The 12144-nt window shown below is 40.0% G+C and overlaps 1 protein-coding gene across 3 annotated transcripts in view; it reads right to left on the reverse strand.

The window, feature by feature from the left end:
* The window catches only part of ADAMTS18 (ADAM metallopeptidase with thrombospondin type 1 motif 18), a 99551-nt gene that overhangs the window by 32862 nt on the left and 54545 nt on the right, over window positions 1-12144 (reverse strand). For all 3 annotated transcript variants that reach the window (XM_044987846.1, XM_044987845.1, XM_044987847.1), the window contains 3 exons: window positions 5970-6142; window positions 288-418; window positions 32-155 (listed from right to left, as the gene is read on the reverse strand). In XM_044987846.1, coding sequence (XP_044843781.1) covers window positions 32-155; window positions 288-418; window positions 5970-6142 — 428 coding nt within the window. The remainder of the gene's footprint in view (window positions 1-31; window positions 156-287; window positions 419-5969; window positions 6143-12144) is intronic.

Raw genomic sequence — 12144 nt, forward strand, 5'->3', positions numbered from 1 at the left:
GCTGATAATCATGTGGAATAGCTTTCCTTACCATTAGCTTTGTGCTGGATCAAGTACTGGCCTTTAAAGAACTTGCACGTTGAATTATCTCCTTTACAAACGCCACAGGCATCCAAAGCAGCTTTTGAACCAAGTCCACGATCACACCCTACTTGCTGAAAGCAAAAGGCAGAAGTGAAGGACTCAGACACAAGGGAATTTCAAGTAACAGCTGCATTTTCTATTAAGGAGTCTATTGTTCACTTAAAAATGACATTGTTACTGAAAGAAACTTCAGTTTATCTTACTTCACAAATTCCATCAATGCAAACATCATATTTGTTCTGGGAGCATAAGGTTCCATCTTTCACTTTGCTGGACATTGCAAAGAAAAAGTCAAAGTCTTCAGCTGTGCAGTACAATTTACATCTATCTTCCTCTGAAAACATGAAGAGACAAGTAGATTAAGAAAGGGATAGATAATAAGATAGTAAATATCATAATGCCACTATATAAATCAATGGTACACCTCACCTTGAATACTGCATGCAGTTCTGGTCACTCCATCTCAAAAAAGATTATATTAGAATTGGAAAAGGTGCAGAGAAGAGGAACAAAAATGATTAAGGGTATGGAACAGCTTCTCCATATAAGGAGAGATTAAAAAGGCTGGGACTTTTCAGCTTGGAAAAGAGGAGACTAAGGGGGGATATGGCAGAATCATGAATGGTGTGGACAAAGAGAATAAGGAAGTGTTATATACTTCACATAACACATGAACCAGGGGTCACCCTGTGAAATTAATAGGCAGAAGGTTTAACACAAACAAAAGAAAGTACTTCTTCACACAACGCACAGTCAACCTGTGGAATTCATTGCCAAGGGATGTTGTGAAGGGTAAACCTATAATGGGGTTCAAAAAAGAATTAGATAAGTTCATGGAGGATAGGGCCATGGATGGCTATTAGCCAAGATGGTCAGAGATGCAATCTGATGCTCTGGGTATGCCTAGCCTCTGACTGCCAGAATCTGCGAGTGGACAACCAGGGATGGATCACTCGATGATTGCCTGTTCTGTTCATTCCCTTTGAAGCACCTGGCATTGGCAGCTGTCATACGACAGGATTCTGGGCTAGATGGATCATTGGTCTGACCTAGTATGGATGTTCTTATGTTCTACACAATGAGGTACAAAGTACTATTGTGATAGACATGGAGCTGCTATGCAGCTATGCATAAATTTTATGAACTCTGCATGTGACGTGGTCAGTCAGGAAATGTTATTGTATAGCTATGATGGGTTACTAGAATTTCCTGTGTGACTGTATTGATCCAACTCATATTAGGGTTTAATGGAATGTTTATTATACACCTATAATGCTTGAATTCCACCCTGTAGTTTTGGTGACAATTGAAACCATAAGGATCATGCTTGAGTGGTTTATCATGTCTTTAGGACCCCAGAATGGGTAGAACAGACAAATATGATAGGTTATATGTTGTTACTTTAAATTAACGCATGGATTTGGCAATCCACATAGACACATAATTAAAATCTAATACTATTATGACAACATGTAAATTCCATTAGCTCTACTTCAGTCTCTCCAACCTCTGTTGCTGATGTGGCTTCAAATTTCAGAGCCACTTGTCCACAGTTCAAGCTTCATTTTTTATTACGAAAGATTGGCTGGGGATTTGTAATATTTTCATTTAACTTTTCAATTAAAAATGGAGAGCATGTAAGTTGGCACAAATGATCAGCCTATTTGGAAGCTAGGACTGCGGCCTGGCATTTCAATTCAAAAGACATTTTCCCCCCAAAGCAATCCACCCAGCCAGCGCCAGATTTAGGGGCAGGTGACCCATGTGAGCACCTGGGTGCTGAGCTTGAGGGTGGGACAATGGGCTTTGTTAGCTACAAAAGGGAAAGTAGAATGTTTAAAGGAACATGTTTCAGGTGTTCCATATTTGGATTCATTTTTCACTAACCTTCTAGAATTTTTGGGACCTTTGTAGAATATCATGGAACCTTCCAGGCTTTCTGAGAACTACATTTTCCTCAAACCTCTACTCCTGAGGGCATTCTGCGCCAAAAAATTAAAAATTCTGCACCAAAAAAATTTAAATTCTGCAAACAATATTTTAAAATTCTGCAAGTTTTATTTGTCAATAAATTAATTCAAAGGCTCCAGCATGGCAATGGGGAGCACAGGCCACTGGCTGCATGAAGGTGGGAGATCACCCTGCAGCACCCCCTCCCCCAGGACATGGACTCAGCAGTGAGGCTGTACCCAACCCTAATACAGCACAAGGCCTGGGCCTGCCCCAGAAACACCCTGGGGCCATGTCCAGGGGTTCACCAGGTGTGGGGCAGGTAGGCTCAACCAGGCAGGATCCAAGTGTGGAGCGGCTCAGTGTGTGGGGATCCAGGCGTGAGGTGAGAGGATTCTGTGTGGGACAATCTGGGTGCAGGCAGCTCAGCGGGGTCTAGGTGTGGGGGGGATCTGGATGCACAGAAGCTCGTTGGAAGGTTCCAGGTGCAGGGGCAATGGGACTCTGCAGGGGGTTCCAGGTGAATGTTGTTGGGGCTCAGTGGAGGGTCTGGGTGTGGGGGAGAGGGGCTTGGTGGGGTGGGGGTCTGGGTGCAGCTAGTTGGTGGTCAGTAGTGTGGGGGTCTGGATGTGGGGGCTCAGGGTGGTGCAGGAGGTGGTGCATCAGGGCAGGGGGTTGAGTGCAGGGAGCTCAGTGGTGGATGGTCCAGAGGCAGGGGGGTCTAGGTGCAAGGGGGCTCCAGATGCAGGGGTTGAGTTTCACTGGGGTGAGGTTCAGGTATGGAGGTCTAGGGGGTTCTGGATGTACTGGGTGAGGCTTAGCAGGGGTGGATGCTGAGTGTCCTGCAGCTGGGGAAGGTTTCTGGGGGTGGGTCTGACATGGCCCCAGCCACTCCTTGCAGGGGAAGAGGAAGTCCCATCCTCTCCTGCCTCCAGCCCAGCCGGGACTAGCAGCCCCTGAGTAGGAGCCCCTGTCTGGGGTGTTCCCAGCCCCATGGTGATTTACCTCTCTGCCAGCTGCTCTGGGTGCCTGAAATGTTGTACCTGTGCTGATAGAGAGTGGTGTGTGACTGCTCTTGCAGCTTCCCTTTGCTTCCCTGTCAGAAAGTCATTTTTCTGTGGGAAAGCAAAGAAATATCTGGGGGACATGAATTCTGCGCATGCGCAGTGGTGCAGAATTCCCCTAGAATGTTGTCAGCCATCCCCTCATAGGTATATATGGGGCAGGGAATAGCCAGTTAGTCAGTGAGATATAATTACTAACTGAAGTGAAGTGAGAGCCCAGATGCGATATTGTGAACCTTGTTTTACTGTGTAATTGTGAAAGTGTAGTTGTGTTTTAAAACTTGAAGAGTGCAAGTAGTAACTCATAAAGGAGATATTTAATGAGACACCAGAGATATCTATTAAACATCTGTCTATGAAACAAAATAAAAGAAATACTGTTACTACTTTTGCCATGCTTAACACGTAATGTTTGATGACTTTCTAAGACTGCGGAACATAGATTTTTGCTCTCCGTAATGCTGTCTGTTTCCCCCTGTAGAAAGTAAAAGATGCCTACAAAGAAGCCTTCAGGAGCTCAGTAAAGGAAGTGAAATGTTCAGTTGCAATCTAGTTAGCAGCAAGGGGCAAATCTGATGGAAAAATAACTGAAACAGAATAACACAGACCTTTTGAACTAAAGGACTAGGGTTAACATTCTAAAGCTGTCACCTACTGTAACACTATTTAATACTGGTCCATCCAACATTGGTGTATAGTTCAATTTCTTGATGTTTGTACATTTCAGCTATGCTTAAAATTAGAAAGTTTCTATAAGGTTAGAGGAAACATTTTTTTTATTTGCTTATGTATGGCATGAATAAATACAGATTTACAGATCCTAGCATGCAAATGTATTGTCTTATATGACAAGGATAAATCATGCATGCAAGTTGTGCATTAAAGTTGTGAAATGGGCTACAAATGCAATAAAAAATAAGGTATTCAAAAGTTCAATGGGCAGGAGGGGCACCAAAGACACTCCTTGCTTGGGGTGCCATTTGATATAGGGCCATCCCTACGCACAGTTAGCTGGCAATCAAGTCCTTCTTCTACACAGATCACACATTATGCCTACAAGGGAATTGATTGGTTCTATATTGGAAAATTCAATAATTATATTCTAATGATTGCTTTTCATAGACTGGACAGTATTATTGAGTCACGTGCTATCAATTAAGCACTATGGCCAAGATTTCAAAAAACAGCAGCCTAAAGTTAGACTGCTAAATATATGTTTAGGCTTCTAACTAAGGGTAGGTCTACACTGCAAAAAAACACTCGCATCAGTGAGTCTCAGATCCCTGGTCTCAAGACTCAGGCTCACAGGGCTCATGCTATGTTGTTAAAAATAGAGTGTTAGATATTCCTGCTTGGGCTCTGAAACCCAGACGGGGGTGGGGTGTCTCAGAGCTCAAGCTCCAGCCCAAGCAGGAACATCTGCTCTGCTATTTTTAGTGCTGTAATGTGAACCCGAGTCTGTAGACCCAGGCGCTGAGACTTGCTGAGGTGGGTGTTTTTTTGCAGTGTAGACATACCCCAAGTATTCTAATTTTCAATACCCAGCAGTTTCCATTGAAGGTAAACGCTGCTCAGCAGTTTTGAAAATCAGTCCATGTACTTAAGTCTAAATACAGACTTAGGGGGAGATGTTGAAAAGCACATATGGGGCTTTAGGTGTGTACGTCCTATTTACTTTCAACAGTACTTGTGCTCCTAAATCCCTCTGGGGCTTTTGAAAATTTTTTCCTTAATGCCTAAAAGTAGGCTCCTATTTTTGAAACTCTTGGCCCATCTGTTTAATATAAATGTGTCACCATGATAGTAAATATTAAATAAGATACATCATCTGAGTGATTTAATGCAATAAACATTGCCACCTAGTTCTGAGACCCACGCCAACTAGATCACTCCTCTTTAGCTTTACACATTCCTCCCACCCACAATGATTATATCAGAAAGCAGGCTTCTAACCAGTAATCAAACTACTTATAACATGTCTGTATAAATAAAGATGGCTTAAATCATTGTATTCCCAGCTAATGTTGACTATCCTCTAAAGAATATTTAAACAGACCACAAATAAAAGCATATTTAAAAATATATATGTATGTATGTAAAAATATGCCCTCTCGAGGTTTTTGAAGGCAACTTCTGTGAATTGTAGACAAAGCAGCCACAATATGACATATACCCACCACTTTCATTTAAGAAATAGCAATCACAATTATTCACTGTGCTTTGAAACTACGGGGAAGTATTTGTAGCTATTAACTACCCAATAAAATCCTAATAATGATACCGGATGTTTACAAAATTGAGGCGTATGCAGGAAAAATAAACTTAAAGTTGAGCAACAGAGAAGGAATATTTACTGAGCCATGAGTCTTATAAAACCCCAGCAACAATTCTCATGAGAATATACCAGTAGGAAACTCGAAAGGGTTGATTTACTGTTACATTTAGAAATCTGAGAACATTCCAAATGAATGAAGATCCTGGCATGTTATTGTAGGAGTTGGTGGTTCCCATATAGAGAAATTCGTGGGAAAAGGTGGTTTGCTGTTTGGGTTTGCTTTGGTTTTTTATTTTTGTTTTGTTTTAACAAAAAAAAACAATATAAAACAAAAGTGAGGGACAGCATGGTCAGAGAACAGAGGATAGAGCGCTAAATTCACAATGAAAGACAACTTCGCAGACTCTTACATGTGATGTTACACCAGAGACCAAATTCAACCCTGCTAGAAAGCATGTGCAGCTCCACAGAAGCCTCCCTGGATTTCCACACACTCACAGAGGAGCTGCATTTGGCCCAGAGAATATCACTGAATTATAACAAGGTAGCCTGCCTCATGCAAATTATTTTGTCAATCGGAACCATGGCCAAATTACCTTCAACTTTAGTATAGGGCTTCCAGCTGTAGTACCATCCACGGAAAGGCTTGCTGTTAAATTCTGCACACTGCTGGGCACGGAAATCCAGACTATTGGGGGGACATGGCTGAATATTGCAAAGCTGATAAATACGACTGGAGCCCTGACAGAACTTGCCACCATACTGTGGCCTACAAAGAAAGAAAAAAAGAATATTTTGCAAAACCAAAAGTGGATGTGATTGATACCTGTTAAATACATTCAGTGACAGTTCATTAAGAAGCCCCATTCTATTGACTTCTGTTGAGCTAAACAGCACAACTTATTGACCCAAAAGGTGACGATTTCTCTCAAGATACAATGAATTTTAATTATCACCAAAACCAAGCAAAGTAGTCAACAAACTCTATCTGCTTGGATCATTATATATCAATTTAACCATGTGCCCATCTAGAAGTAAATAATGTTTTCACTGAATTAAACTCTTGCCAGTCAGGGTGTTTTTATTTGCATGTATGATCTGATTTGTCAACACAATTACAGATCTCAGAATTACTGACCTGCAGAACTAAACAATATCAATGTACTGACTTGCTATATGCCAGTTTTCAGTTTACTGTGATCCAGGAATTCTCATGTATGTAACAATAATTATTTACCATAATAATTCTTAATAAAGGAAAAATTAACAGATAACATAAAACTAATAAACATACACTGAATGAACAATTGCATTGTGATATTGTTAAAACTGTGATATGTAGATATGTTCCTTTAAATAGTTATCCAGCAGCTCAACTCGATTGTGCACAGTTGTTCTGATGTAGGAAAGCACTTATGTACATGTTTAACTTTACACACATGTTTAAGGCACACTGACTTCAATGGACTTTAATTGTGCACTTGAATACTCTTCTGAATAGTGATGCTTTCCTAAATTTGGACTAGTATGAAGATAAACTATATCATTAGTTTGCTAGTATTCATATATTAATTATATAAGCAGATTTAACTGCTAGTTGGGTGTATATAAATATAAACAAATTAAAAATGTTAGCTTTACTTTTTTTCAGAATGCCTGTGAGAGCTGAGCAGTTGATTACTGTATTCATTCTCCTCTCTATTCCTTGCAGATCTACATAGAAATCTACTGATGTTATGGATTCAATGTACAATTTTGCAGTGTTCCAATAGACCACTGTGCCCGAAACAATATGATTTTATTATTGTTGTCAGCATTATTTATATTTTCATAATACCTGGGAGCCCCAGGCATGGACCAGAACCCCATTGTGCTAGGTGCTGTACAAACACAGAACAAAAAAACAGTCCCTACCCTAAAGAGCTTACAGTCTAAATGTAATACAAGAGGAAATAGATGGTAATAGACAGATGGACAGGGGCATACAAAGAAACAATCTGACGGTATTGGTCAGTATGATAAGCTGTGTTCTCAGCAAACCAGCAGCCTCACCATTGTCAAGTATTTTGTATTATTCCACTTAGCCTTGCTTCTAGTGAAACAGATGTAAGTAGAGCTTTTGTTCCAATTCTGCACCTGCATACATTTGTCTAATGATGGTTTGAGGTTAGGGAAAATATACACTTGGAATGCATGTTATGGTCTTTTAGTGACTGGCTTGGCTATGTTACACAAACATCAAGGGAAACACTTTCAGAATAATGTACCTGGTGCAGTATTTGCACAGTTCCTAACTAAGATAATGGGAGTAGTTTGTTTAAATCCCTACACACTGTATTATAAACGTCCAGTATATCTTGTAACTTATGTTAACAAACTTTCCTGTTGAATCAATTGTGGAGTGATGCTGAGGGGACAACTAGGTAAAGTATGGATAAGAGATTCCAGGTGCATTTTGCAATTATATTTTATACTATTTGCTTATTCCCACATTCTAATCCTCATACATTTGTAAAACAAGCTGGAGTCTGTTTTCATGTCTTGAATCAGCATACTGCTTTGAAGGCAATACAATACAATACAATACAATAGCTGGCTTTTTCAGAAGTCTTTAGTGAATACTGGACTACAGAACAGTCTCTCAAAGGAAAGGAAATGGTGGAAATCCATCTGTTAGCCCATTTAAAACTGGGCAGAGCACTAGGGAAATGTGCTCTAGGGAACAATCTTGCACTGACCTCACCCAGGGATGGACTAGAATCATTACTAGCCATCTTAACACTGGGCCTATAGTGAACTAAGGCATGTTTCCCATCCTGATTGGCAGCTGTTCAGTTCAGCCAAAACTATTCTTCAGCTCAGAGAGTATATATGTTGACTGAGTGTAATAGATGGCAGTTTTGGCTGAATAAAGTAGGAAAAGTTGTTGGGCCCATACTCATTTCTGTTCAGATGTCTTTCCTTTACAGTATGTATGATTTATTTTAGTTCCTCTGGCCTAGGGAACAAGACTCTCTATATGTAAGTGAGTGAAAGGAAGCACGTCCCTGCTCAAGTTAAAGTCACCAAACAAGCAAAATAACAGAATAATTTAGGGTTAGATTGTGGCTTTTAGCCCCAGCTCTGCATTTGAGGATGGTAAAAAGCTCCACCAACCTAGAGGAGCACGAGAGAAGCAGTCGAGTTTTCCATTTGTGCTACAGACCTTTAAATGGGGCGGTACACTCCACTCTCTGCCAAACTGCTGGTCAGCGAGTAAGTGGGAGGCAGGGTATGGGTAGGTTTCTACTTACTCCTCACCTGTCTCTGCCACTTATCAATGAGTCATTCTCAGAGGGGATAAACTAACCTCACCTCTGGGAAGCCCTTACATGGGCTGTCCAAGAGAACTTGGGTGCTAAGTAAGGGCTCACTACAATCTAACCCTGAGCTGTTACTATGTGAAAGGGATAATCTTTATAAAAAAGAAGGCTGGCTCTGTTGTCCTATGGACAGGGAGAGGCTAAGCACAGAGATATCCATGTACATTTCAATGTACTGATCAAATGATATTATTGTTGTTGTTTTTGTTTATTTAGCAGAACCAAATAGTGTGGTACACACCTCACAATATAAATAGGAGTGCACAGTCTCTGTTCCGAAGAGCTTACAATTGAAGGCCCTGATCCACACACAGATTCATAACTTCACACATAGGAGTAAAGTTTCTCACATGTCTAGGTGTTTTCTGGATTCAGACAATGGAAGAACAAATGGGATACCAAAACACCCAAGGAGTTTTGAAGTAGGGGCTGCAGAGAATAGACTCCAAAGACTAATTTATAAACCATCTCAAAGAGTCCAAGCACAAAAATACTATTAGTCTGACTTAAATGAATTTGCCCATCTGCGATATCCATAGCAAAGCCAATGCCTCTACTCCAAAACAATTTTAAGCAGCCCTACTGGTATATATACGTGTTACCATATGCACATTCCATCATTATAGTAATAGCTAAATGATTGACTATGAAGTCACATCTTCTGCAAAAAAACCAACCAAATAGACATGTAGTCAATACCTTGTTGGAGCAGATGTGACAACAATTAAAAGATCTGGGATGACTATTCACTTGAAGCTGACAGATGGAATACAAACAATACACTGCAATGATCTGTACACAGCTCTTTCCAGAGATGGTATTCAATGCTGAACAGTTAATAATGGTAACTAGACCATGAAGTGCTGGCTCCAAACTCCTTCAAATTTTGGAATAGTTTACATCTAGATGTGCACACTTCAGCATAGGCCCAAATGCTATTAATAGTATTACAATGCTAAAGTGCCTTTTCTCCTATATGAAGTCAATGGTCTACAGAATTCTTTCACGGTCCTTATAAAATTTCATTAGTTACTGTTTCAAACTGCATTATTACTTTAACTTTTCAGTGCTTGTGATCATTCTTAAAATAACTGAATACAAAAGAATAAAAAGTTGTTTTAGTTAATAAATAATTATTATTTTAGTCTTTTTATTATGCACCTGCCTAAAACTGTATTCTAATATTTTAGCGACCAGCGCACAATTATGAAGCAGGTAGGATGCAATCCCACCAATATGATTCAGGTATTAACTTAAATCTCTTGGGCACTATTTAGACTAAAGAGACCAGCTGAACTATTAAATGATGTAATTTATTTCTTGGGAAACTATCTTAATTGTAAAATGTTGTGATGTATGAAAACCAGATCCCTGAAATTATGCTGTGGCAATTTATAAAAATGTAATGAGTTTAGCAAATCTGCATAGCTCTCAATGTACTATAGCTGACCTCAGTAGGTGTTTGGTAGTGTAAATTCATGCTTAACTCAGACAGTCATTCAGACTATGTTTCAAAAGACTCTAGGGCAGGACCACAGTGACTGTGTTACAAGTGTCCACAAAAAGGAAATTGAATTGGTTGGGTATTATTTACAGGAAGAGACTCATACTCACACACAGACGTGCGCACACAAACAGGACAAGATTTTGAAAAACCAGGAATCTAAATTCACTTCATATTTAAGCTCCAAATAAGTGATCTGATCTTTAAACTCACTGAACATGCAGTAGTTCCTACTGAAGTCACTGGAAACTCAATGCTTTTCAAAATCAGGCCATGTATTTAGAAGCCTTATTTTGAGGGCTGAAATGAATTTTCAGTGGGGCATACTCATGATGCTGAAGACTGAATTTCACCAACAGTTACGGCTAAATTAGCCGAATGCCTTGGTGTCATCCAAAACCTTTGAAAAATCAAAGTGGGAGGAACAAATTTAATTTTCCACATGCAGTTTGGATTTGGGAAACAGAAATGAATTTTAGGAATTTTGAAGATTTAAGTCTGAATCATTCGGATTTTGTGCATGTGCACATGCACAGAATACAGTGAATGTGTCATAATTTTTTTACTGTGTTTCCACATTTTAACTAGCTAATGACTACTTTCCAATGCATTCACCTTTATTTTAAAAGCACTATTGGTCAGGGATGTGAAATACATCTATATGTGTATTTGTTCATCCTGGAACAGGATGTTCTGTAGACAGTGTTTTTTATAGTGTTGGGGTTTCATAAGTCTAATTCTGATAGAGATTTATAGTTACTCCTCTTGGCTCTAAGTGAATTATCACTAGCATAATGTAATTAGAGTAGGCAGAGACAAGATCAAGTACTGGCATTGAACATAACATGTGTTCATACCAGAATCCGTAACACACATTTCTTACTGATGGTTTCAATACAATATACTGCAGTCACACACTGTTCCTGTTGGAATGGTTTACTTATAACACTGGCTGAAATGTAAGTCAAAGTACTCAAGCTAGTTGAAACATTTCAATTAGTAGAGGTACCCCTTCTGTATTCCGTGCTGTGCCAAGATAGCCATATAAGAACTTGAGAAAAGAGAACTAAGTAGATAGATAGTACAGTATATACATAGATCCCATGGAAACATCAGCATAAAAACTAAAATCTATCTACCTGCATTAAATTTTGACACAAATGGACCAATCTAAAAAAAAATTCAAATGTATCTGTGATTCTCCATTGAGAACCCATTTGTGCACGTCTAGAGACAGCTGTGAATTCATATATACCATGAATCCTGTGTCTATCCAATAACACTGAGACACAACAGAAAATGTTAAGCAAGTGCCCTGCCATAGATTTTTAAGGATTAGTTCCATTAATTGAAGGGCAACAGAGACTGTTATAACTAACCCACATGTTCCCATAATATAAAATGTGAAGTGTGCTACTATAACGTTATATAGTAGGTGTGTATGCTACTTTACCATTTCATATAAAATCTGTCATATTTTCGTCTTTTTATTGGCTATAAATAATCATTTTATTGGCTATGATGGAGAGCATGTGTGTCTATGCCTGTCTAGAGATATGTCCAGAATAAACCAGTGAACCTTTTTTTTCCTGCAAGCTAAACTGAATTGAATACTTGGAAAAGATGCTGGATCGATAGCACTTCATCACTCATCTGAAATGGTAATTCTAAGCAATGAGAGGGTTTTTTCAATCTATAGGCAGGGCCGGCTCCAGACCCCAGTGCGCCAAGCACACGCTTGGGGCGGCGTCCCGCGGGAGGGCGGCAGGCGGCTCCGGCAGACCTCCCACAGGCACGCCTGCGGAAGGTCCGCTGGTCCTGCGGCGCCGGTGGACTTCCCGCAGACGTGCCTGCGGAAGGTCCGCTGGTCCTGCGGCGCCGGTGGAGCATCCGCAGGCGTGCCTG

The sequence above is a fragment of the Mauremys mutica genome, chromosome 14, assembly GCF_020497125.1.
Source record: "Mauremys mutica isolate MM-2020 ecotype Southern chromosome 14, ASM2049712v1, whole genome shotgun sequence".
NCBI classification, from domain to species: Eukaryota; Metazoa; Chordata; order Testudines; family Geoemydidae; genus Mauremys; species Mauremys mutica.